We start from the raw sequence: 27,019 nt of genomic DNA, 5'->3' as shown, positions 1-27,019 counted from the left end.
TTTCTTGACATTCAGAAGCACACATGGGCAGAACAAGAGGTAAGGTAGGGTGGCTGGGTGGTGCAATACACAGAGGCTCCTGTCATAATAAAAACTCCAAGCTGCCCTGGGAAGTGGTAGTGATGCCTTCTGCTACTCACTGATAGAGCAGACTTCAGCTCAGTGAAACCATTTTACCTGGTCTCCAGCTGTGTACGCTCAATGATGCTTTCTCGAGTTAGAACATCTAAGCATCTGTTGGTGAGCGCCTTTGGCTTTTTAACAATGCACGTGTTCATAAAGCCACCAAATTAATTATTCTTCCCCAAACATCGGTTTCATCATGTTACTTCTTTTGCTGAACAAACTATGTTCTTCCACTGGTTGCTCCATTAAATACAAATCTGGCATTTGGGGGCATTCAAGTCCTGAGCCCTCCACAGGGGTATGACCTTGTTCCACTTGTCACCCCATAGACCTCTGGACAGTCAGCCTGGGCCAAATGCTACCTCCATACATTGGCTCATACACAGAAGGCCTGGCTGCACATAGCCTATTCTTTGGCCCTATATCCCCATCAGCCACAGTTCAGCTCCCCGAGCAGCCTTCTTGGGCAGTTTTCTCTCTCTCTTTTTTTTTTTTTGCAGTTTTTGGCCAGGGCTTGAACCTGCCACCTCTGGCATATGGGGCCAGTGCCCTACTCCTTGGGCCACAGGCGCCGCCCCCCTTGGAGAGTTTTCTCAATGACTCACTTCACTGCAGTTGTCCTCAGCCCCTAAGTTCAAGAACACCAGTGAGCATGACCTACTGTCTGCAAATTGTCTGAAATTGAGGCCCCTTTCTTTATGTCTATTGGTTATCTTTACCCTTTTCTCAACGTGTGGAGTTTTTCTCCTCTACCTCCTTCATTTATTTATTTATTTATTTAGAGACAGAGTCTCACTTTGTTGCCCGCGGTAGAGTGCTGTGGGGTCATCCTCAGACTCTTGGGCTCAAGCAATTCTCTTGCCTCAGCTTCCCACGTAGCTGAGATTACAGGCACCCACCACAATGCCCGGCTATTTTTAGAGGTTGGGGGGTGTGTGTGTCTTACTCTAGCTCAGGCTGGTCTTGAACTCGTGAGCTCAGGTGATCCTCCTGCCTCGGCCTCTCAGAGTGTTGGGATTACAGTCGTGAGCCACCAGGACTGGCCCCTCAACTTCCTTTAGTCAGAAACTTTGGTGTTCCTGTTGGGGTGGCTTTTCCCCACCCTGGGAGATCTGCTGTGTTCTGAGATCCTGGGCCCTCTTTGCCCCCAGGGAAAGGAAAGCAGGCTCTTCCCACCCTCTGGATGTAGAGCTTTTCAGCCCTCTCAAATCAGGCCCGTGACTGGACGGAGAGCAGGGAAGGCATTTTTGCTTAGAAGGTAGAAAAGAAGGGAAGACAGTTTGAGCCTTGGGGGTGACTCCTTCTGGACTGGGGAGAGGGACAAAGTTGGCAGGTTCTGTGCAATACAATCTGGAGCTTGTACGGCACAGGAGGATCCTGTGGAAAGGCCCAGGAGCAGGGGAAAGAACCCTAATGGCCTATTGGACATGGTCACATCATGCTTAAGACTACAGAATCATAGACAGGGTGCTCAGAACTTGCTGGGAACAAACGTCATCTGAAAGACTCTGCCTCTGGGGGCAACTGGAAATAGTCAAGCTCTGTAGGTGTTTGAAAGCTGAGAGGGGAACCACGTTAAGCTGGCCAGCCAGCGGGGTAAAGTTTGGAGGAGATGGGGGTCACGGAACCTCGAAGCGGGAAGCCCCGGTGAGTTCAGCAGCCCAGCCCTTAGGTTCCACTCCCACCCCAGGCCAGGGCACCAGGCAGTCGGTGGTACAGATAACACATTCCCCGGAAAGGCCTGGTGTTGTCACCAGGAATGGGACTCAGGTGTTCTGAGTCAAGGGGGCTTTTTGGTGCTTTCTTACCTGCTGAAGGAACTGCCTCTCAGACAGGAGTTCAAAGATGCTATTTACAATAGTGACAAATTAGAGCAATCTAAATGTTCATTGATCGAAACTTCATTAAATAAACGATGATCTGTCCATAAAGTAGAGACCTATGAAGCATTGAGATTGGTGACGCAGATCTCTGTTTATCGGCATGGACACACGTATGTGTTGTTGACTGGAAGAGTGAAGTACAAAACACATTTGGTGGTCCAGGCAGGGTGGCTCATGTCTGTCATCCTAGCACTCTGGGATGCCAAGGAGGGAGGATCCCTTGAGCTCAGAAGTTTTGAGACCAGTCTGAGTGAAAAGTCAGACCCCATCTCTACTAAAAATCAAAAAATTAACCAGGTGTTGTGGTGGGCACTTGTAGTCCCAGTTACTCGGGAGGCTGAGGCAAGAAGATCACTTGAGCGCAGGAGTTCGAGGCTGCTGTGAGCTGGGCTGACGCTAGGGCAGTCTAGCCTGGGTGATAGAGTGAGCCTCTGTCTCCAAAAACAAAACAAAACACTCCTTGAAAGCATGCATTTTCAGGTTTTCTTGGGGGGAGGTCAGTGTAAAAAAAAAAAAAAAAGAGAATATGTAGGGGAAATTCTCTGAAAGTATAGACATCCAAATTTTTTTTTTATTTTTGAGACAGTGTCTCGTTATGTTGCCCTCAATAGAGTGCTGTGGTGTCACAGCTCACAGTAACCTCAAACTCTTGGCCCTACGTGATTCTCTTGCCTCAGCCTCCCAAGTAGAAGGCACTACAGGCGCCTGCCACAATGCCTGGCTATTTTTTTGTTGCATTTGCCATTGTTGTTTAGCAGGCCAGGGCTGGGCTTGGAGCCACCAGCCTTGGTGTATGTGGCTAGCACCCTACCCACTGAGTTAAGGGTGCCACCTAGACATCCAAATATTAAGGTGGTTTATTTTTGTTTGAAGTCTTGAGTAATCTTTGTTTTCTTTTTCTTTCTTTCTTTCTTCTTCTTCTTCTTTTTTTTTTTTGTAGAGACAGAGTCTCACTTTATGGCCCTCAGTAGAGTGATGATGCGACATCACACAGCTCACAGCAACCTTTAACTCCTGGGCTTAGGTGATTCTCTCCCCTCAGCCTCCTGAGCAGCTGGGACCATTGGCGCCTGCCACAAAGCCCCACCACTTTTTTGTTGCAGTTTTTGGCCAGGGCTAGGCTTGAACCCGCCACCCTTCTTACATGGGGCCGGCACCCTACCCACTGAACCACAGGCGCCACTGTTTTCTTTTTCATATGTTCCATAATTTAGGAATTATTTGTAATTAATATGCGTACTTTTATGTTTTACAAGTAGAAACAAAAGTTTTTAAAAAATAAGGAAATGAAGCAATTCTAAGCATTTAGGTACAGGGTGTCCAGTGTAGCATTTGGTAACACACAGTTCCCCCCTTTTGCTGCTCAGCAGGGACTGTGGAGCAGTTCATTCTCTGGGGCCCAGGCAAGGATTTTAATTCCAATCCACCATAATTCGGGGGCACCTGCAATGTCCAGGCTGTTCTGCTTCCTTACGCAACAAGTCGTAGGAAATGGAGTCTCTCAAGAAGATTCAGCAGCACACAGCTCTGTCCCACTCCACCCCTTCACCCCCGCCCTGGGGTATCTTCAGATCTCCATCTCTTTGCAAGGTACTTGGCTTGTAGGAGCTAGAAGCTAGGAGTTTCAGCGATGGGATCTCAATAAACCCAGTGAAACTGGCAGGCCCTGGTCAGTGTGGTGCTGGAGGCTGCCTCTGACTACTCACTTAGTCAATAAATATTCATCAAGCACCTGCTAGGTGCCAAGCACTGTTCAAGGTAATGGGTATATGGCAGAGAACAAAAGAAATAAAAACCCTTGTGCTCATGTTAGATAAAGAGGTAGGGCAAAAACACACCAAGATTGGAAATTTAGTGCACGTCAGATGGCGAGTGACAAGTGCTGAAGACAAACATAAAGAAGGGGGAGGGGGGGAAGAGAAAGATTGTGAAGGGGCGATGCAGGCTGCTCCTCCCCACTCTGGGAATTTAGCAGGCACAATGGGATTTCCAAAGGGCACTCCAATGTCCTTTCCATTTGCGCCCAGCTCTCAAAAAGCTTCTCGACACAAGGAGGAGGACAAAGAATGGTAACTCTTAAAGGTGCTCGTACCAGGCTTCATGAATTGCAAATGCCTGCTTACTCTGTAAACTAACTTGAGAAGTCAACTTCCATCCTTCCTCTGGCCAGAAATTTGCTCCTGGATTGGAAGAAGGAGCTGAACACAAGGCTGTTTATCATTTCTCTTTTCTGGAGGGCCTGTCCTTAAGAGTGATGTGTTTTCTGCCCTTCTGGGCCCCACATTTGCTAAGGCAGACTCTGCTCCTGCAGGAAATGGGAGGCCAGCAGTGCAGAGCAGGACGCATGGAAGTGAAGGATTAAAAAGACCTAACATGCAAGGTGCATTCTTCAATTCCGCCTTCCCAAAATAAATCTCTATCTGTCTGACTTCTGCATCCACTATGCAGTTGGCTGTTTGAGACCTGAGGGGTGGGTGAGAGAGAGAGGTGTGCATAATGATTTCCCTCAAGTCCCATTAGCATCTCCTCTTTATTGAAATTCTATATGCAGAGTGCTTTGCTAATTTCTAAAAATGTATTATCTCAGCGGATTAGCATAGCGCCCTTGTGAAGTGTGTATCATTATCCCCGTGTGACAGACGTGAACATTGAGGCTCAGAGAGGTTAAATCCTTGTCCAAGGTCGGTCACTCAGTATATGGGAGAACTACCATCTACACCTCTGTTACGCTGACACCAAGATCCAGGAGCTTTCTGGTATACCACACTGTCTTTCAGTGAAAATCTGTGTTCTTTCAGGGATAGAGCTAACCTAGGATACTTCTTCTAACAGGACCCAAATGGCCCACATCTGGGGAAATATTACAGTAAGGCTGGGGCTTCCTGGAACTGGCTGATCATAAAATGGAGCCAGGGTGACTCATTAGTGTTATTTCCCACTGCCCGTTTCTCTGGCTCCCAGTCACTGATGGACTGGCCTTGAGCTATCTCTTCCCCCAAATTCAGGACAAGTCCCAGGTAGAGTCAGAAGATTGATTTCCAAATTCTATTCCCAGCCCTGCTTTGGGACCCGGGTGTGTAATATAAAGAACACTAGACTTGGACATCTGATTCTAGCCATGCTTCCCTGCTGACTCCTGTGTGGCCTTGGGAGAATCACTTCGCTTCTCTGAGCCTCAGATTCTTTCTCCATAAAATGGAGACAGTCAAACTTATAGCATCATTGTGATGACTGAGCAGATAAACAGCTTCTTTGCCTATAGATGTAAAGTTTCTTTTTCTTTTTCTGAGATAGAGTTTTGCTCTGTCACCTGGGCTAGAGTCAGTGGCAGCATTATAGCTCACAGCAACCTCAAATGCCTGGGCTCAAGCCATCTCTTATCTCAGCCTCCCAAGTAGCCAGGACTACAGGGGACCATCACCATACCTGGCTAATTTTTAATTTTTTAAAGAGATGGGGGTCTCAGTATGTTACCCAGGCTGGTCTTAAATTCTGGCTTCAAGTGATCCTTCTACCTCAGCCTCCCAAACTGTTGAAATTACGGGCATGGGCTACCATGCCTGGCCTCTACCCGTAGAGTCCTATGCAGAGAGAAGATATTACTATTCTTCCCACCTATGGGCTAACTTGCATCCTGCCTCAGGTATCAGGGGAGGGGAAGAAAGGAATTGCACTAAGGAAACTCACTGAAGGACAGACTGTTTTCTAGTAGCCTCATGGTCTCTGGGAAGTTTTCTTCATTACTCCCCCTGTTAACGCCTTTCTTTGAAGTTTTGACTAAGGCTACACAGTATTAGACTTGACAGTACCATGCTGACAGGAAATGGCGTTTGAGTCTGAGTTTTAAACTGCCAGTTTGCTGACCACGTGTAAAAAGTGCCATAAAGCAAAAAGAACTCATCATCTTTTTAGGAAGGAAAAGAAACCCTTATGCACTTGAATCTCTGCAGTGGAGAATTTGTGATCATTGGATTTACCCACGTTATGAAAAAAAAAAAGCAGCTTATCAAATTAAAACGGAGAAAAAATTATTCAGCTTCAGTGTAACTTTTGAACCAATATTTAAAAAATTTATGACTCATGCCTATGATTTCATTAATCTAGGGATGCCTTCCTGGAAAGTATTTTCACTTTTAGAATTCATATCTGTGGATACATTTAAACTTGAGCTTCTTTACTACAGTGTCTAACTCGGGCCTAATTGAGGCTGGTCCTCCTGGGAGTGACATTTTTGCCTCTCATTCGAGAGAGCCAACAAATTATTTCTGAAATGCTTTGGGTCTTAGGTGAAACTGCCAGAGGGAAATGAAAATCCAGGAGGTGTTTGTGTTAATGCACAGCTTTAACCTAACGTGGTGTGAAAGCCAAAGATGGTACTCAGATGGTACCCTCAAGGGCAGAATCGCTGGCTGGTAAGGTGTGACCAAGTCTCAGAGCCCTGAAGGACATTAGGATGCTTTAGAAATCTGAGAAAGAGAGCTTTGCCCGGAGAAGACAGTCAGAACCAGAGAAAGTAAGTCTGCAATGCAGAAACCTCCAGGAGGTGGCAACAGCTCCTTTTACATTATCCCTAGACCACTGACATACACACAGGAAATGAACATTCCTGGATTTAGGAGAGATGGACAATGAAACCTTCTTCCTCTTCCTTTTTTTTTGAGACAGAGTCTCACTATGTTGCCTTCAGTAGAGTGCTGTGGCATCACAGCTCACAGCAACCTCAAACTATTGCGCTTAAGTGATTCTCTTGCTTCAGCTTCCCAAGTAGCTGGGACTACAGGCGACCGTCACAAGACAATGAAGTCTTCTGGTCTTTCTCTTATGCCTCTTCTTCTTTGTGAAAACTTCTGTCTAACTTACTAAATCTTCAGCTGGCAGCAACATCCAGACAGAAAGCAAGCAAGGACTCCAACCACATAGGGCTTAATGCGTTAAGGAGAGCCAGATGTTTATAATAAATTCTGGTCCACTGTCAGCCAGCCATTGGGGGAAGCATGCCCTAGCCACTTCCTCCAACCAGTTAATACCAGCAGCAGCAGGCAGTTTGACCAAGAGCAGCCTTCAGGAGCTGGGGAAAACAGCTTTCTGGCAAAACAAGCGGTAGGACTATTAAGTATGAGATAATTGTTAGGGGAAATATGACCAGCTCTCGCATCTTTTAATATACCTAGCACTTTATCTGTATTGATCTGTTTCTGCTAAAGAGGAAATTCAGAGTTTATCTACCTGTCTGTGCAATCAAGTGTGTTGTTGGACGTATTGGCAAATTACAGAAGCCCCACTGGGATCTTGCCTTTTAGGTTCTAATTTCCGCACCCATGGCTAACATGAATAATCAGCAAAGTTAATCAACACTCTATCTCCCAGGTGCTGTGCGTGTCCAATATCCTGAAATTTGAACGGCAAATAGGCAACTGGAATTCCCAACTCTACTGGGGAGGATGTTCAATATCAGAGACCCAATAGAGCAAATCATTTAAGAAAGAGGGGACATGAATATCTTGAGGGCATAGGAAATCATTAAAGTTGGAAGGACTATATGACTAAGCAATTTAAAAAGCTACGTGAACAACCAATCGTGATGCCAGCTCGGGTAAGGTAGGTGCTCTTTAGAGATACTTTATCAACACACTTACTCATAGAAAGTTGTCCATCCTGTTTCATCACTCTTGGTGGCCAGAAGCCCAGTGTTCCCATCATAGGTCATGAGACCGAGCTCCAGGTTCTGTGTAGACACAACTTTAAGGCCTCCGTTGGTGCCCACAGTGAGGGTGATGATCTGGTTGTCAGGCATAAGCAGGTGACGGGGCATGCCACTGCTGTCCCGACGGATCTTCAGGGAATTTCCATTATTGTCAATCAATTCAGTGACGTCATTGTCAGCACTGTATGTGAAATTGTATAAGTACTCCCCGGTCACCAGGCTCACAGTGTACTGGTGGATGCCATCGGCATTGAAGACATATAACTCCTGCTCTCCAGGGGACGCAGCCTCATACTGGTTGAAGGCATTAAGAACGGGCTTGTTCTTGTTGACTGCTCTGATGCGAATATTTCCAAGGTCCGCGATGTAGACGGTACCATCTGGAGCTACCGCTAAGGATGATGGGGAATTCAAGATGGCGTCAGTGGCGTAGGCATCATCTCCTGAGTAGCAGTTGCAGTTGACATCATTTTTGCAGTCACAGTCTGAGGCTGCCCCAGCTAAAAGGCAGATCTCCCCATTGGTTGTTACCTGGCGGAGACGGTTAATCTTCTTTTCGTCGGTCTCAGTGATATAGAGGACCCCAGTGTGAGAAATGGCAATGGCACTGGCTGACTCCAGAGCAGAGTGAATGGCTAGTTTGCTGAGTGAGTAGTCAATGCCAGGAACCTGGCAGTGCATGGGGCGTCCTGCAATGATGCTGACTTGGTGGTTCTCGGTGATTCGAAGGATGACATTGTTCTCTAGAACATAAAGGGAGTTGTCCATGGGGTTGACAGCAAGGTCTGTTGGCCACTCCAGACGAACCTGTGGATGATGTGGTATGAGATTAATGAACAGCCTTGAACATGCCCCGTTTTTCTCTGTGGGGTACTAACGTTGGTTTCAAGCAGTCAGCTTTTTACTAACACCCTGTATTAGAAATGTTCACCATTGAACCCGCTGCCCATCACCCTGCACCCGCGTGCATTATGGAGAAGAGGAAACGATGTACGAAACACCTCCTCCTGTGTCATCTACCATCACTCGAGTAGGCCACCAACTCTCCCCATGATGCTGCGTCTCAGCTCCAGATGCCTGGACCAGCAACACAGCTGTCACATACAGTTGTAGACGTAATGTAGTTTGCTGCACAATGGCACAGTGCAACCTGCCCCAAGTCAAGGGCCTGAAGGGGCTACATTCATTTAGAGGAGGCACCTGTATCTAATACACAAAAAAGGAGCCATGTGGCTTGGAAAGTGGCCCTGACCCAAGGGCAGCCAAAGTGCAGGCTGGCCAGCAAACTACAACTTGAACATTTGCTTGAAAAAATGAACTGAACCAAACACATTTTTTCCTCTATGGAATGTGAAATAAAAATCTCAGTAGCAAGTTGTCAGTTTGTTGTGAAATTTGAGCTGAAATTTATGAGGTTGACCACAGGTTGAAAATGCTGTTACAGTAAAGGTGAACATATATTCCAGGTTGTTCGAGAACAAATGCTGTACGTTTGGGTGAGCCTCTGTTTTCTGTTCCCACATGAGCCCAGACTAAATGTGCACTTTGGGAAACACCGTAGAGGGCTCTGCTGTAGTTACTACTGTGCAAAGTAAAGGTTTATATAGTGAGGATGCAATCATTTCAGATTAACAGGGAAGTTCTGATTGACATATAACGCTGTATGGTACATTCTCAACCCTGCAATAATGATGGAGAAGAGATGTAATTACACATAAACTCCTACCCTGTAATCTGCCATGGCTGGAGTGTGTCACCAGCATCCCTTTTCTGAACAGAATTTCTCTCTCTCTCTCTCATTCCTATCTGACACATTCCATTGCATCTTGTCTAGCTCATCTCAGGCCTTCTCAAATATGGGACCTGTATCTCTCTCTCTCCCTCCCATTCCAGTTTCAACCCAAACAGGAAGCCAATGAGAACTTCAGGCCAAGAAGCAGATGTTGCTTAGTGATGAGAAGTAATAGAGAGTCTCACCTGGGCTACGTCCATGCTTGAATCACAGCTCAGTGGCCGGACAGCGGTGAGGTCATTGGAGCCCAGCAGGGTGGAGATGATTCCATTCTGGTCGACCTTCCGGATCATGGTGGCGTCGACAAAGTACATGAGTCCATTCTTGTCCACTGCAATACCTGAGCAAGACAAGCCGTGGGAATGTAACTTTTGGAAAGAAGTAGGGTTCGTGGAGTAGAGGAGGGGGTTGCCTTGCTGGGTACTCTCTGTGTAGATCAGGGACCTTACTGGGATGGATCTGCACACTCAGAGCTGTGCTTCTCAGCCTTTTAAGGGCACTGCACTCTTTCTCTTGGGCACTGCGCTGAGATTTGTATAGTTCCTGGAGGTGCTGGCTGAATCACCACCCACAGTCCCTCCAAGTGAAGAAAGCACCTTGGGCAGCAAATAAATGAACCACGGCTGCAAATGAACGAATGCGGAAATAACCTTGCATCTGCTCTCTTTAGAAAAGAAGTTATTTCCAAAGTTCATTGCTCTAAAAATTATTAGTAGTAAATTACTTGAATACCCTTCACAACCGATTGCAACAATAAGGTTGCAAAATGATGATTCTTGTAGTCACAAACCCTCAATTCAAAATGTATCCTCCAGGAAGCATTCCCAATTAAGCCTTGGCTCTAATTAGTGCTTCAATACCCTGGGGGGGACCCATGGCCCTAGCATTCCCCTGTCACAGCAGGGCTGCTAAGACACAGACAGTGGCTTCTATTTCTTTTGTGTCTTCACCCCTCATCCCCAGTGTCCAAGTACAAGGCTTTCCTCCCTAATCCACGCTGCCTGCTGCTTTCCTAGTAGCTGAAAATACTAACAAGAATTGGACCCTCAAATGGTTGCTCCTTAACTGTAAGTATTTTTTTGTCCTTTACAAATAGAGACCCATGGGTTCTAATAACTCCCCCATCCTGAACCCTTGGAAATTATACCCATTCTTAATTATTACCGTGTCTTGGGCATTTATGCCAGCCACTGTGCTTTAGACTTGATATATATTATTGTCTATTATGAAAGTCTAGGAGTTGTCAGAGGCCCCCCTGGGCTTTGTTCTGCTCTAGCCCAGGCCCCACTGGCACTCTGGCCCATGAAGGTGACATTTCCTCTGACTTTTTGTGACTCCAGAAGCAATCTGCTCCAATTTCCATTTGTAGCATCCTAAGTGTGTAATAAGTTTACTTCAAGTAAATAAAAAAATTTTTTTTGAGACAGAGTCTCAAGCTGTTGCCCTGGATAGAGTGCCGTGGCATCACAGCTCACGGTAACCTCAAACTCTTGGGCTCAAGCAATTCTCTTGCCTCAGCCTCCCAAGTAGCTGGGACTACAGGTGCCCGCCACAACGCCCGGCTACTTTTTTTGGGTTGCAGTTGTCATTGTTGTTTTAGCTGGCCTGGGCTGGGTTTGCGCCTGCCAGCCTTGGTGTATGTGTTTGGTGCCCTCCCCACTGAGCTACGGGTGCCACCCAAGTAAGTTTTTCTTTTTAAATGCCTACTCACACACCCAAACAATCTATCTGAGTTACACCACTTCAGGGAAAGTGGCGTTGGCCCATTGAGCTTAGATTAGTTCCAATTAGTGGAAAAGCCAAGCTCGTGTGTGTGGGGGGTCTATCTGGGGTGGGCGTTCTTCCTCTTGTTCTTTACCTCGAGGGCTCATCAGGGTGGCATCTACTGCCTTCCCTCCATCCCCACAGCGGGCTTCGTCGAAGGGCAGACATTGCTCTCCTGTCCCTGCTACAACCTCTGAATTCCCAGCCAGGTCTTTGGCTCCACTCAGAGACTTGACGCGGTAGATTCTCCGACTATTGGTGTCAGACACGTACAGCGATCCTGACACGGGGTCCACAGCCAAGTAGTACTTGTGTGCTGGGTTATTGCTTTAGGAGAAGAAGCACAAAGAGAAATGAGTAGGGGGCCATGCAGCTGGCCTCCTGGATCAAAGAGATGACAAAATCCCAGCAAAACACTTATCTTCCCTACTGTCTTTCCACTGTAGTGAACTGGAAAGAATCTAACACCAAACTTTGTGTTCGAACACATCATGGCTCTCAGCTACTTTTAATTTCCTTAAGGTCCTTAAGCTATTATAGAATTCATTGTTTCCCATCTGCTTGAACAACTCTTGCTTCATTTAGCCAGTCCCAAAGACCCCGCTCCCATTCTGTCTTTGCAAGCAGGCTAGTTACTCCATGCGATGACAGTGCACGCGTGTGCCAGCTTCTTTATTCCCCCCGGTGGGCTAAGTATGTTCTCCAGTGGGTTTGAGGAACGCTCCCATGTAACAATGTCCTCTTTTTTTCTTTCTTTTCTTTTTTTACATTGCTATCCTATATGGTCTTTGAGTTCATCATTAAAAGAGCCATGTCATAAATGAGACATCTTTAAGATATATAAATTTATTTTTTCCATTTCGTTTTTATTTTTTATTTCAGGTTAATATGGGGGCACAAATGATTAGGTTGCATTGTTTGCATTTGTTAGGTAAAGTTCAAGTTGTAGTTGAGGACAATGTCCTCTGCTTAATCTCTGTCTCGTCAATGCTTCCCGGTACTAGATCATTAATCCTGGGGTGAACTGGAGTTTTGCAACTTTTAACGAGAGCCGTTCCCAATCTTCAGCTTCAGATCTCCTCTACTGTTGTTCAGTGTGGGTGCGAATAAAGTTGGCATTTAGTGCAAAGAAATGTGAATCTCTTGCTGATGCCACATCCGTAATATGAATTACCAAGACAGGAGATGCAGTTTTTGAATCTTGGGTAGCAGTGAGGTTGCAGGTGTGAGCAACCTCTGCCAGGGCCCTAAGCCACACTGATGTCTTTGTGTGTGTGAAGTGTATCAGGAAGGTTCAGAGCCCTGGACCACTCCCTCTGCCGTGTGTCTAGCTGTCCCTGGTGAGGCTAACTAGGACAGAGTAAGACTTGCAGAACTGACTCAGGACTGAGACCCAGGAAACTCTAAACTCAGCTGCAGCTGATGACCATAAGTAAGTCTTTTGGCTGTGTTGGGTCTTTGCTTGCTTATTTGGGAAATGAAGAAATCAAATTGGATCACAGCTAGTGCTCTTTCTGGCTCAAAACAGTGCAGCTCTTCCCTTCGTCATGTCTGCCACTCGTTGCAGGCTGGTGCTGAACTGGGCGTCACGCTATTCCTACTTTGGTTATTAACAGCACCACCTCTAGGATGCAAGGAGCAATTGCCTCTCCGCCTCAGTGTGTAGACTAGGCTTTGGTGCCACGTGTCTAAAGCAAGCGTGGGCCTTTTCCCTGGTTATTTTTCACTTGTATGTAGTACTTTGGAGTGATGGGGAGAGAAGGGCTGGGCGAGGTAAAGGGGAGGTGAGGGTGAGGATAGTTTTGGATGCAGTGTCCTGTAGACATTAGCTGGTGAATCACTAATTCAAATACTACTATTTGGGTTCTTCTCTGATTAAAGAAAGAAAAGAATTAGGAGGCTATTTTTAGGAACACATTGTAAGTCAAGTCTACATTTAATTCTGGCTTCTCCTCAGGTTGCTATTAAGACACATAATTGAACTAGAAGTCAAAGTATTTCTAAGCTATAGCTAGTTTGAAAAAGTAGACTACCTGGGGCCACTCCCTTTCTTTTTTTTTTTTTTTGAGACAGAGTCTCAAGCTGTCACCCTAGGTAGAGTGCTGTGGTGTTGCAGCTCACAGCAACCTCATACTCTTGGACTTAAGCAATTCTCTTATTTATTTATTTATTTATTTTGTAGAGACGGTCTCACTTTATGGCCCTCGGTAGAGTGCCATGGCATCACACAGCTCACAGCAACCTCCAACTCCTGGGCTTAAGTGATTCTCTTGCCTCAGCCTCCCAAGCAGCTGTTACTACAGGCGCCCGCCACAACGCCCAGCTATTTTTTGGTTGCAGTTCAGCCGGGGCCAGGTTTGAACCCGCCACCCTCGGTATATGGGGCCGGTGCCTTACCAACTGAGCCATAGGTGCCGCCCAAGGGCTTAAGCAATTCTCTTGCCTCAGCCTCCCAAGTAGCTGGGACCACAGGCACCTGCCACAACACCCGGCCATTTTGGGGGTTGTAGTTGTCATTGTTGTTTGGCAGGCATGGGATGGATTCGAACCCACCAGCTCCTGTGTATGTGGCTGGCGCCCTAGCTGCTTGAGCTACAGGTGCTGAGCCTCTTTCCTTTTCCTTCTTCCTCTTCCTCTTCCTTTCTTTGTCCCATTCTTCTTCTTTTTGGCAATTAAGTCATTAGGGAATATCCATAAACACAAAATAAATTAGGGCAGAAAGGGAAAAATTCATGCTACTTTCTAATTAGGTGCTGCACTCCGTTCCTGAAGGAAGTGGTCAGCAGAAGGATCAGGGCATTGCACATCTGTGCCTGTCTATGAGCAAGATCATTAATTTTGGATTTCTAGGGAGTCTTATCCGAGAAAGCTTTTTAAGATCTCTGTCAGAAGAACAGACAGTGGAGGTCAGTTCTTGTCTGGGAGGATTGGTCTTCCTAAATGATTGGCTCTCATTTGAACCAAGTCTCTTGGAGAAAAGCTCAGATCAGAGGGAAGCAATGCTTCCACATCTGCGGCTGTGGTGAAGATCAAACCAGGCACGTGAGTTTCTTGGAAAAATGTCCTTTTGGGGGCCTTTCTGCTTCTTTTAAAAATTTGGCTCAAACAGGGTGCCTATAATCGGCCAATTTTGGGATGCCTGAGAAGAAGAAGGCAGAGGACTTTTTCTATGCAGGGTCTTTCCACTGACTGGGATGATCTTGTACAACTGGACTCTACTCTTTGTCTGATTTTGATGTAATGTCAAAGGAGCCCCTTCCATGTCAGGAAATAAGGAGAAGCATTCCTTTAAAAAGTTGTAAAAATTGCTTTGTTTTTTCCCTCTTCTTGCAAATAAAAATAAGGTCGCTTTTCTTCAAGAAAGTTCATACTATATCCATGTCAGCACAGTGTACATGTGTATGCATGTAGATGTGTATTTTACACTTTAGCTGTGAATTGCACCCGTGTGCTTTTATTTATTTATTATATATTATTTTTTATTAAATCATAAACACACAGATCATATATACATTAATACATTTATGGGGTAGAATGTGCTGATTTCAAATAGAATTAGGAGCATTTACATTACACTGGTTAATATATACTTTGTCTCATTTACTTAATTATTGTGTTTTAAATAATAACCTTGGGTCAATGGAAAGACCAAGACAACTTAGACAAAAAATACTTGGTCTACACCCTTCATGCTACTCAAAAGTGATTTAACTCCATGAAAATTCTCAATGCATCTGACGGTTGGATTCATTCTGACCAGCAGATTGGCAATTAACTTTTATTTTTTAAAAAAATGACCATATATCCAGGGGAAAAATCATTAATGAGTAGAAAATGAGTTTTTGACCCATTTCCAGTTCATTAAAGCTTTTGTGAACCCTGTCCAGCATTTACAAAAGCCAGAAGTTTGCCTCAACTGTTTAGCCCAATTATGGACTCCACTGAACAGTTGGGATAAAAGTTCGCTGAGGGTTCATTATCTTGCACTTGCATCTCCCGGAAATTCTAATTACTGTCGGCTTATTTGGTTGCTTTTTGACTGCACTTCATAATTGCTAAAGCTTATCATATCCACAACACACAATTAGCACATAAAAAAGTGACTATGTTTGGTACATAAAAATACACAACATTACACAAGAAGCACAAAACAAAAAAAAGCAAACACAAGGAAGCAAACGAACCATGTCAAATTATATGGGAAAGAGTACTTCATCTTACCTATGTTTAAACTCTTTATTTCTTTATGGAAAGAAAACAGAAAGGAAAAAAGAACAGTTAGCGGAAGAATCAATGATAAAGAAAACATGACATTTTCGTTTTTTGTATAAAGGACCCCCCAAAAGACAATCTTGTTATTTTTTCCCTTGTTACTGACAGCTTCTGGCTCATTAACTTGAGAAACACCCTTGGACTTTGGACTCCTCTGGGATCTTGGAAAATCTGGGTAAAAATGCTGAATTCTCTGATTAGTTAAGTGGGTGTGACATGACACAGGTGGCAACAGGTGAAACTGTGTTTTTTGGCTAATGAACAGATGGAAAATAGGTTGCATCTTGGGTTCTAATGCCTATTGACTGGTAATGACTGCTGGGAATGTGGTGGTAGAAGAATTTTGAGGCCAAATTCAAATTCATCTGTAAAGAGTTCTGTGACTCATTTGTAATGTCTGCCTTGGGTGTGGTGGGGAAGCGTGGTGGCACCTGTTCCATCTATTTGTCACGAGTACATTGCAGGAGAGAGTCAGTATGACTCAGGAGAGAGACCCTCCTCACACCCTACTGCAGTTTGGCAAAGGCTCCGTCGAACCTTGAGCGTCTGAACCATTTCCTATCCCTGCTCCATGCCATCTTCCTTCTCCGCATCTCACTGGTGTGGGATCCCAAATACGCATTCTTCCTCACAGGTAATACCCAGTATAGCGATAACATCCATAAATAAAATTCATAGACAGCAACACCCTCTTGCATTTAGAGCCAAAGACTCCAGTTACCATTCCTTATCGGAAAACTAGTAAAAGGTTGTTTTTTTATTTTAAGAGTGAAAATATTTCAATTTCAACAGGAAAGTGGCTGAAAGTTAAACATTAGGGAGATGAGGGCATGGAAGGGCCTACGGTAAGAAGAATTGCTCCTCATTCTTGGGGCTTCTAGGCTGAAGTGGAAGAAGTCCCTGAGCCCTCTTTCCCTTCCAGCTGAGGAAGAGGCTTCAGGGAAAGGACAAAGAAGAGTTTAATGCCCTGATTCCTGCTTAGGTGTAGCTCAGGCCTCTGCCGGGGGCCATCATTAGTGTTGGATTTGCACAGGGATTACGTTTTTATATTTTATTTCAATGTGTTAGTTTTTACCAAAAAAAAAGTTAATTAAATGATGTTGATAACTCTTGAGCTCTGACTGACATAGTGCAATTTAAGATTCATTCTGCAAAGCCTGGTGTGTCAGGATGGCAGCCGGGAATTCTCGCGTCTATTTTATGTTGCTTAATGAAAGTGAAATGTTATCTGCCACCAGTGGTAGTCATATTTGGCTCTTAATTATTGCAATATCAATTTCACTTTTTTTTTTTTGTAAAGATTTGGTAAAAAGACTGGATGGGATTTGGGTCTGCAGACCTGACCTACTTCTTTCCTAAGAATATCTGCTTTAAGTTGATTAATAGAAAATCTTCTATATTGGGGGAAAGAGAGGGGCAGGGATGAGGGACCAAGCCATTGGGGAGTGGAGAGTCCACATGATGACATGGACATGCACGTTGGAGAATGGTGGAGTTCATTGTTATTCTAGTCAAGGGTCATATTAGGTTCAGTGCTTAACAGGCAACAAACCAAAATAACAACATCATTGACTCAGTTTGTGCAGATGAGTCCAGATGTCCTACTTACAAGGGACAGGCCTGGGCTTAGTGTTCATGGCTTCAATCACATAAACCCTTTGAGGAAAACGTGGTGCCTTAGGTTTAAGAATTGAGATGGATTAGCTCTTCACACTGCAGAGTCTCAATGATTCCTCTGTGAAGGCTCAGGTCTCTCCCGGCATTCTCAGTCTGCCTTGCACAGCTGTCATCATTGTGTCTTGTGATTTACGTGTGTGTGCTTGTCTTCCTCCAGTCTTTGTGAACAGGATATGAGTTATTCCTTTGTGGTGCGGATATCTAGTAGAGAGCCCATGAGAAGGGAAGGCCTGGGAAAATGGGTTCTTCAGTGAAGAAGGCAAGGAATGAGGCTGCTTCTAGTGCTGGCCAGACCCTGCGTTCAGCTAATTCTAGTCCCTTACGTTCTGTTCAGAATTACAAAGCTATAATCAACTAAGATTTGTCTTTTTCCATTCCAACTCCTGCTGTGTCACGTTTTCCCCTGGAAGAGGGTGAAGTAGCCACAGGTTTATTTATTTATTTATTTATTTTTTCTAACTGAGGGGAGGTTGACTTGGGATACGTTTAGTTTAGTTGCAGAGGGATGCGCTTATGTGGCTTGTAGACCCTTCAGTATCTAGTTAAATCATTGCTAGCCATTGAATTATAGGAATGGCTTTTAGGAATGTTCTGCCATACTGTACTGATTTACTTAGCATTATGGCAGGGAGTGTAAGGACCAATGCAGAATTTATATCTCCCTATTATGAGGACATCGATGACGAACAGATTAAAAAGCATCAATTCAAAGAGTATATAGATTATATGCTACACAAGAAAACCTGAAATGCCAAGAAATACTATAGAGGAAACTTGGTAAAGTTTTTCCCAAATGTTATAACTCTTAACAATTTATACATCACCATTAATCAATTGTGAATGTGGAAGAACATTTTCTAATTTATCAATAATAGGAAATAAATTTTGATGAGCCACATAGGAGGAAAGGCCGTACACATCTCTCTATTCTTCCTGTAGATAATCAAGTTACAAAAGAACCACCATATTAAAAGGTGACCAAAGAGGATGCAGCCAGAAAGTGTGGGAAAACAGTTATCACGGAAGCGTAATAGGAGTTAATTAGTAAAATAGCTTATGATGTTTGTGCTAGTTGTTGGCTTTTAAAGAATCTGTAATTTGTTTTGGTTTCTTTTCTCATCCTAAATAATGTGAGTAACACTCAGCTTCATCTCTCATTTGGTATTTACAGTTTTGTTCTCTTCTGTCTTAGAGAGAGGCCCTGAAATCGCATTAGAGTTAGGCCCCAGGAAACCTGGAGCTGTCCCTGGTAAAAGAACTTGAGAACAGTGCCAAGCACAATCTGAAATTTTAGGGGATCACTGTCGTTATTATTATTCTGAATTGGGTGTTTTGATGTCTTGTCTTTCCTCACCACCATCATCATAGTTTGACCACACAGGGAAAGCCTCTGCATCCTTTAACTAGAGCCACCGAGTCCTCCCCAACAGTCTACCAGCTGACACTCTCAGACCAAGCTTGTCCTTGACGACACTTACTTCCAGGATCTGCCTTTGCCCACCTTCCTGGGCTTCCCTGACTGCACGTCTCTGAGCACCGTCACACCTGGGTCAGAAGGTCTTCCCTGAAGCAAAGATGCCCTTGACCCACTCCCAAAGAACTATCAGAATGTCAGCACAGAGAAGTGGTTTGGTTAGAGAAAGTTTGTGAGTTTTTCTTAGGGCTTCAAACATTAAAGAAAGTGTGAAATTCTTACAACATCAGGAGGGCCAAGCTAAGGAAATGTAGAGACAGGGTCCCACCCCTTACCATTTACTGCTATATTTCAGGGTCTAATTCCTGAGATGTTCTCAAATTGAGGAGAGAGAAAGGAATTGTTATGAGAGAAATGTCCCCTTTGATATTAGTGACTGTACTCTCAGAGGGCTTAGGTTTTCTAAAGACAACTTGCAGAGAGTGAAAGTTACAAGAAAGGCAATAGACTACCAGAGATGGGATATTAGGCTTTTTGGGGGAAAATGGGTATTGAAAATGTCCCGAATGTCAGGTTAATCAGAGCACAGAAGTGAGGGCTCCGTGTGGTGTTAGAAGTTATGGAGACGTACAGAGCTCTGCAGCAAAGGAAGGAGGAAGGGAGAAGGGAGGAGAGTATTTCAGGGGAATATTTAAATAGAATTCCAGCTCCCAGGCTCAGCTCTGGGATGGGCACTGACTCCCGAAATTGAATCATTCAGCTGCCAACGCACAATGGAGGGAAGACATAAGCAAGACAGGTCTCTCCCTCCCTTTGCTGGTTGCTGTTCTGAAGAGAGGGGATTGACAGCCCTTTGTTTTCAGGCATGTAATGGGAAGAAAAGAAGAATCAAACCAGTGTTCTTGTAAAAGCTTAAGTTTTAATCGGCTCTGGGTACCTGGCTGATGAAAGCAAGAACAACTCTAAAGGAAGCTCAAAAAGGAAAAAAAAAAATCACACGGCTGTCAAGGGAAATTGGGAGCCATCCTCGCTCAAGCTGTCCTCAATGTCACCACACGGGCGTGGTGCGGCATGCTCTGATGGGGCCCTGAGCTTGTGCTGGTGATGTCATGGACTCTACTATTTGAGAGACATGGAATTGAGGCACAGTTGTACTAAGAGGGAAAAATGCATCTGCGTTTTCTTCGATTCGAGCAACCTATCTTGGCACCTAGTGTGGGCCAGGCCCTGCTCTAGGCATTAAGGGCTGAAGAGACCTTCCCTATGGAAGTTCACACACTTGGGCCCTTATGATTTCCACAGAAATAGCAGCACAAGAAGGTGGGAAGTGGTGTCAGCTCCAGTGGAGAATCAGGGGGTTAAGGAGACGCAGAGGAGAGTGAGAATTATTTCCTTGAGAGAGATCAGGCTTCATGGGAGAAGGAGGCCCACAGACTGCCCACGCAGGTGGAAGCCATCGGGGAGGATCAGGTAGGGAAGATATTTAAACAGAGTGAGTAGCACGCATGATGGTTCAGAGTGGGGAATGTATCACGCGAGGGCTGACTAGGCTGTGAGCAGGGGGAGCAGTGACAGATGAAGGGCTGACGGGGAGGGTTACAAAGGCCAGATGAGATGATTTGGTCCTTTTCCGTGTCTGCCATGGAAAAGCAGACACTGCATCCACCCTCACCACCCTGCCTCCTCCCACGGTGCAGGGGAAGAGGAGACTTTCCTTGGATAAAAAAGAACAAAACATCTAGGGAAGGGGACCTGTGTGGGAGGGCGTAGGCTTGTCCGCTGGGCAGTCTGTGGGCCTCCAGCCTGTTCTTCTGGGCCTTCTTCTTGAACCCATGGCTCATCTTTTTGTTCCTGCAGCCTCTTCCTCCACCTGTGTTTGGCCTTTGGCTCTTGAACTCAGCTTGAATCATTGAATTCTCTCTCTTTTAAAAAATATTTAATTTAATTTTTTTATTGTTTGGGATTCACTGAGGGCACAGAGGATTAGGTTACACTGACTGCATTTGTTAAAGTCCCTCTTATAATTGCGTCCCGCCCCAAGACTGACTTCTCTCTCTTTTCATCCTCCTGGTGCCTGGCACAGTCTCAGCCCCCGAGAGCACTCAGCAGCAGGTGCTGGTGGTCAGGTCCCTGACATTTCTCCCAGGGGACCCCAAGGACACTAACATGCAAATGTGACTCGTGGCTCTTTGTACATCCTTCATGTGGTGGCTGAGGCTGCTACAGAGGACACCACTGTCCATTCAGGTACTCAGGCCTAAATCCTAGACGTCAGCCTTGACTGCCTCTCTCTCCATTCCTCACACCTGATCCATGATTCTATCATATTTAGCTTGAAAATATATCCTAATGGGAGCACTTCCTATCTCTTCTGCTACCATTCTTGTCTCAATGACTATCATCCAAACCCGACAATCATGGCCCCTCCCTGTGGGTGCCGGGCCTCAGCTCCTGCATGCTTACAGCCCACTCTTCACACAAAGCGCCACAACCATCTCTACAAGACACAAACCAGATTGTATCCACTTCCTCCTTTAACCTCTGACGTCTGTCCCTGCCAACAGAAGATGATGAGCACTTACCTGTGTGGTCAAGACTCAGACGCACTGGTCCGCAAGCGACCTCTCTGACCTCCTCTGAGGCACCCCTTCCCCGCCCTCCAGCCACACTGGAATTCTAGCATTCTAAATAAGCCAGGTCACTGGCTGGGGTTAGGGCTTTTGCATCACTCCTTTCTGCCTGGAATGCTTTCTCCCAGATCTTCTCAGAGTGACCTCACCACTCAGAGGACAGCCTGAATTTCACCTGGTACAAGAGGTTTCCCTGACCATCACCTGTAGCTCCCTTATCTCACCCTCCACCACAGGCCCTATTTCTCACCCAGTTAGATTTCCCCTTAAGCATTTATTGCTACTTGAAATCACTTTTCCCTTTGTTCACATGGTGTGGTCTGCAGCTCCCTGTCAGACCACAGCACATCTGGGGCTTGGTGTGTTCCCCACTTTTTTCCCCCTGGCCAGTCAGTCCCTAGCATGTGGTTATACATTCACCTAATACTTATTGAATAGAGGTTGCCCCCTTCTTTATAGATCTTATTTCTCCTTCTGTTTAAATACATATCTCCCCTGGGTTGAGGATCTGAGGTCAACTTTCCTGGGAGGAACGTTTCTAAGAGCTTTTAGGGGCCAATATTTTTGCAGCACAGACTCAGACTGGACTTCAGACTCGGTAGCAAGCAATGGCCATGAAGAATCTACTGGAAGTGGCCAGAAATGGCCTGGCAAGGCCTACTCAGTAAAGCGCTGTCACACCCTAGTGGATGTGCCAAGATTCAGAGACTTTACAGAGACCTAGCACACAGAGGTGCTTGATACAGAGTTTTGAATTAGTAAATGAACATTAGCGGTTCTCCAACCTTGATGTGCCTCAGAATTTTCCACAGGCTTTCCAAAGATAATAGATGCCTTGGCCCTTCTCTGGTCCTTTGTTTGTAAGGTGGTTGTTGACTATTGTGTCAAACAGTGTGTGGGGGATTTTGTAGATACACAGAGCATGTCCCCACATTCTCATTGGACTCTGGGCCCGAGTTTGGATCACACAGACCACATGTCCCCATTTACCCAGTGAAACTCGGGAGCAGGAGGGAGAAAGGCAGCAGGGGAAGGCCCTGTTTGGCCATTTACCGTAACTCCAAGATGCTGGTCACGTTTCGAGAGGGAAAGATGCGCCGGATATAGTTGAAATCACCCACGTAGAGGCTCCCATCTACTCCAACAGCCAGGGCCACTGGGGCCAGCAGTTTGTTGCCTTCAGCGAGGCCATTGCAGCTGGGACAGGAGATGCTCCGGCGGCGGCCGTTGCCCATGATGCTGGTGATGATGGCGGGCTGCTGGGTCAGGAACTGGTTCTCCCCAGTGCCCTTATGCAGGATTCCTGGTGGGGGAGGGTAGATGGGAGGGTTACTGTGGGTGACTGTGGCTCTCTGGGGAGAACATGCACTTGGGCCTCCTGAGGTGAGGGGAGGTGATAGGGAGAAAAGAGAGGCAAGAACGCCTTGACTTTTGGGAACTCTCTAATTTCTTTACGATGTGGGGAGAGCTGCATCTGGGAAGGGTGCAGCTGGGACTGGGAAGGGTGGCCCCCAGGGCTGTGGCATTAGGCAAGGGAGACATTTGTGGGGATAACTGGAGAAGAATTGTGAGGCTGATGCTCTGGGAAAACCAGCCCAACCTTTTTGACATTTAAAAGGAGAAGGTGGGAAAAAAGACACCTATTTTGGGCACTTGACCAAAAAAATGGCTAAGAGAATGGGGAAAAGGGATTGCTCAAATGCCAGAGCTGAAGAGAAGGTCCCAGAGAGGTGACACGCCCACCTTTGGGAACGGAGATGTGTTCACATACCACTTTTGACATTGAGGATGTGGTGTTTGTCCAGGGACCAGCCACCCAGGTTGGAAGGGTCCAGCTCAAATCCCTGCAAGAGGGCTGTCCTTTTCTCCCAGAGAATTAGACTGGGGCAAGTCTCATATTCAAACCCAACAGACACTGAAAGATAAGAGGGGTGGGTGGAGTGGGAGAGAAAAGAGAGTTTACTTGATTACTCCAGAGCGCTCCAGCAAGAATGAGAAACACGTGTTCACAGTGATAACAAATTCCGTCCCAAAAACTCACTCAAAAAGGCGGACTGATGGCTTTTCTCCTTGTGATTCCACAATATTAAATTCAGATTCTCAGCCAAACTCAACCTTGAAACTTTACACAGTAGTACTCCGTGCAGATGGAAGGATCTTTCCAATGAATTACAGGCTTTTAAAAATGACCCCAGCAACGGGGAGGGAAGAAAAGGGATCATTTACCTCATACAACTCCCCTTTAGAGATGGGCAGGAGACTGTTTCTCTCAGCCTGCTGTTTCCACCAGCATGAATTTATTATATTTTGTTTTATTTATTTCCGTGCACTAGGAGAGAGGCCTTTGGAAGCTTAGTGGCTCACTGATGAGGACATTTGGGGAGCAAAAGCTGGTGTAAGTTTGTATGTTTACTCAGATTCCAGAAAGGGCCAGGAGAGGCCAGGCTCCAACGGGGAAACAGCAAGCTGGTTATGCGGAGATTTCCTGGGGAACAGAAAACCCAAAGCTGTTTGTGAAAATCCTCCCTCTGCCCCAGGGATGCAAAGGAGAGAAGGGAGGTGAAGAGTGTTAGTCCCAGCTCAGCTCCAGCCTCTGCTTCCTTGGGGGTCCCTTCCCCCCACATCTAACTTTGGGAAAGTGAAGGCTCGATCTCTCAGAGATGTGATAAGGACAGATGAGACACAAGGCTGAGCTGCCACACGTCTTTATTGGGACACTGCTCTGGAAATAGGAGGCCTTATTATTACTACTGTTCTTACTGCTTTAAACTCATAACTATGCGTGTCACCTTTGGGGATTCTCCACAGCTGTTTAAAGATCCTGAGATACAAAAGTGTTGAAATGAACAAAGCATGCATTTTATCTTTAAAATCACCCCTCCCTCCCATATATTTTCTCACTTGTCCTCTGAAAATGCCAAGACATAAAGACCCAATGACCAATCCAGTAGCAAAGAGAATTGCTAGTGTCTGGCTTGTGGTCTTGATATATTATTTCTCATTAAAAGGAATCAGGGCTTCTGGGTGGTGCCTGTGGCTCAAGGAGTAGGGTGCCAGCCCCATATCCTGGGGGTGGTGGGTTCGAACCCAGCCTCGGCCAAAAACTGCAAAAAAAGGAATCAGGGCTTCTTGAAGGAATGGCTGGAGCAAGAAATGAACAAGATGAGACCTGGCCATTTTATCATACTGGATAGCAAGGCAGGAATCAAAATCTATTAGGGCCATGTCAAAAGGATTTGGGAGTCAGCTTGAAAAGGCTCCCACTGACCAAAGAAGGGGCCATTTGACCATTAGTAAGGACAAGAATTTCAATGGACTAGAACATTCCGGATATACTCCAATCCATGAGTTCATAATGGTATTCAAAAAACATTAACTTGTCACCATTGAATGATGAATTAACCCATTATACACATATTAAAAACTAGTAAATAAAGAGAAAGAAACAAGCATTTACCCTTTTTCCTTTGAACCATACCTCAAAAAACTAAGTTGTTAATGACAAAATATCTCTATGTAAAAGTACTCCAGCCAATGGATGAAGAAACAATGACAGAATTAAAACACCACTTCCTTACCTCTAATGACCTAATGGAACAGGCAGTTAGCATCAAGGACTAGTGAAATCACTAAAAACCACACAACTTAACATTTAGTGTCTCCTAATAGAATAACACAGACCCACCTACCAAGTATTTCTGCTAAAACCAAAAAACAAACCTAAACCCGAGAAAGCTTCAAGATCTAACCATCCATTTTTAGGAGATACAAGGGATGGAGGAACATGTTAAATAGCTATAAGTACGCAATCAGAAAACCAACCAACCAGCCAATGGGAAATTGGACAGGCAAACAACCCAGTTTCTTCACCAAATAAATCATAAAGGTTAAAGACGGGGAGTGGGGGAGAGAGAGAGAAAGTTGAAAAATTTGAGAGAAATCAACCAATTGTCCAGGTAGACCTTAATAGGATCTTGAGTCAAATAAAATATTAATAATTTATGATATTTGTGAGATAATTGAAATATTGAACCATGATGGACTATGTGATAATATTAAGAATTTTTTTGTTGTGATAGTGATATTGCTGTTATGTTTTAAAAGTGCTTTTTAGAACAACATTCTGAACATAATATTACAGATGAGGTGATGTGATGTCTGGGAATTGCTTTAGAAAAATACGGGAGGCAGGGGAGTAGCTGAGAGTATAGAAAAACAAGACTCATGATGAGTTGATAATAGTAGGAGCTGGAGGACATGCGTCCGTGTTATAATATTTGGTCTACTTTTTGATATTGGCTATCATTTTGATATTGTCTAAAGCCAGATATAATATTTTTTTGATTAGCCAATGTTATATGTGAAATGTACTAGTTAGTCCAACAACTTATACTAACTCGCTGATGCTATTAACTCCACTCACCAATGAATCCTGAGCACCCGTGCCACCCGCTAGTGGCGTGATCAAAGGTAACTTTCTTTGTCTCTCCCTCTTACTCCCTGCGCGCAATGGGGATTATGAGAGGGCTTTCTTGGTAGGGGTAGGAGAGGTTACCCAAGACTAGGGATTTAGTGCAACGAACGCTCTCTGCACAAAAGGAATGTCTGGTAAACATTGGTTGCCAATTACAGTGAGAATTTCCAAGTTTGCCAGTTTCTTATTTTGGAAATTTATCTTTACCCATAATTCTTGAAAACTGCTAGCCTACCAATGAAGAGAATACAGGAATCTGGATTTTAATTAGCCCCCAAATAGCTTTCCATAAGTAGAAAGATACCAGGTAGGTTGAGATTATCCCAGGTCTCACAACTGGGATAACAGCAGCCCCCTTCTTTTAGGGTGGTCTTTGCTAAGGGGGGAACCACGTCATTCCTTCAGAAGACATAGTCCTGAGCCACAGCGTGTGGGCTTTGGGAGCTCCTTGAACACCATTTTCTGACTCTCGAGGTTTATTCTGTGCCATTGGAAAGTGCTGTCTCTGGAACATGAACTGCTCCTGCTCCACTCCCTCCCTTTATCCAGAATGTTCCTCTCTTCCACTCCACTCCAGCTATGTTGGCCTTTTTTATTTTTTATTTTTTTATTAAATCATAGCTGTGTACATTGATATGATCATGGGGCATCATTCACTAGCTTCACAGACCGTTTGACACACTTTCATCACACGGGTTAACATAGCCTTCCTGGCATTCTCTCAGTTACTGTGCCAAGACACTTACATTCCACATTTACCAAGTTTCACATATACCCTTGTAAGATGCACCGCTAGTGTAATCCCACCAATCCCCTTCCCTCTATCCACCTCCCCCCTCCCTCCCCTCCCTATCTCCCTTCCCCCTATTCTTAGGTTGTAACTGGGTTATACCTTTCATGTGAAAGCCCCAAATTAGTTTCATAGTAGGGCTGAGTACATTGGGTACTTTTCTTCCATTCTTGAGATACTTTACTAAGAAGAATATGTTCCAGCTCCATCCATGTAAACATGAAAGAGGTGAAGATGTTGACCTTTTCTTTGACCTTCAAACACACCTAGCTCTTCTCTCTGCCTGGAATGCTCTTCTTCTGATTTTCATGTGGTTCTTTCTTATCATTCACATCTTTGTGAGTGTCACCCTGCTGAGAAGCCCTGAGTGCCCACTACAGCCACCCCCCTCCCCAGTGCATATCACTTATTTTAATTTTCTTTCTTTTTTTTTTTTTTTGTAGAGACAGAGTCTCACTGTACTGCCCTCGGGTAGAGTGCCGTGGTGTCACAC

At 45.1% G+C, this 27,019-nt stretch overlaps 1 protein-coding gene across 12 annotated transcripts in view; it reads right to left on the bottom strand.

Moving 5' to 3' along the window:
• The window catches only part of TENM2 (teneurin transmembrane protein 2), a 1,234,499-nt gene that overhangs the window by 44,151 nt on the left and 1,163,329 nt on the right, over window positions 1–27,019 (bottom strand). For 11 of the 12 annotated variants that reach the window (XM_053567520.1, XM_053567521.1, XM_053567522.1 and 8 more), the window contains 6 exons: window positions 23,034–23,177; window positions 22,316–22,565; window positions 15,491–15,511; window positions 11,364–11,596; window positions 9,691–9,845; window positions 7,646–8,520 (listed from right to left, as the gene is read on the bottom strand). In XM_053567520.1, coding sequence (XP_053423495.1) covers window positions 7,646–8,520; window positions 9,691–9,845; window positions 11,364–11,596; window positions 15,491–15,511; window positions 22,316–22,565; window positions 23,034–23,177 — 1,678 coding nt within the window. The remainder of the gene's footprint in view (window positions 1–7,645; window positions 8,521–9,690; window positions 9,846–11,363; window positions 11,597–15,490; window positions 15,512–22,315; window positions 22,566–23,033; window positions 23,178–27,019) is intronic. The other variant, XM_053567523.1, reaches the window with a different exon arrangement.

The sequence above is a fragment of the Nycticebus coucang genome, chromosome 17, assembly GCF_027406575.1.
Source record: "Nycticebus coucang isolate mNycCou1 chromosome 17, mNycCou1.pri, whole genome shotgun sequence".
NCBI lineage: Eukaryota > Metazoa > Chordata > Mammalia > Primates > Lorisidae > Nycticebus > Nycticebus coucang.
This window is presented reverse-complemented; position numbering and strand designations above follow the sequence as displayed.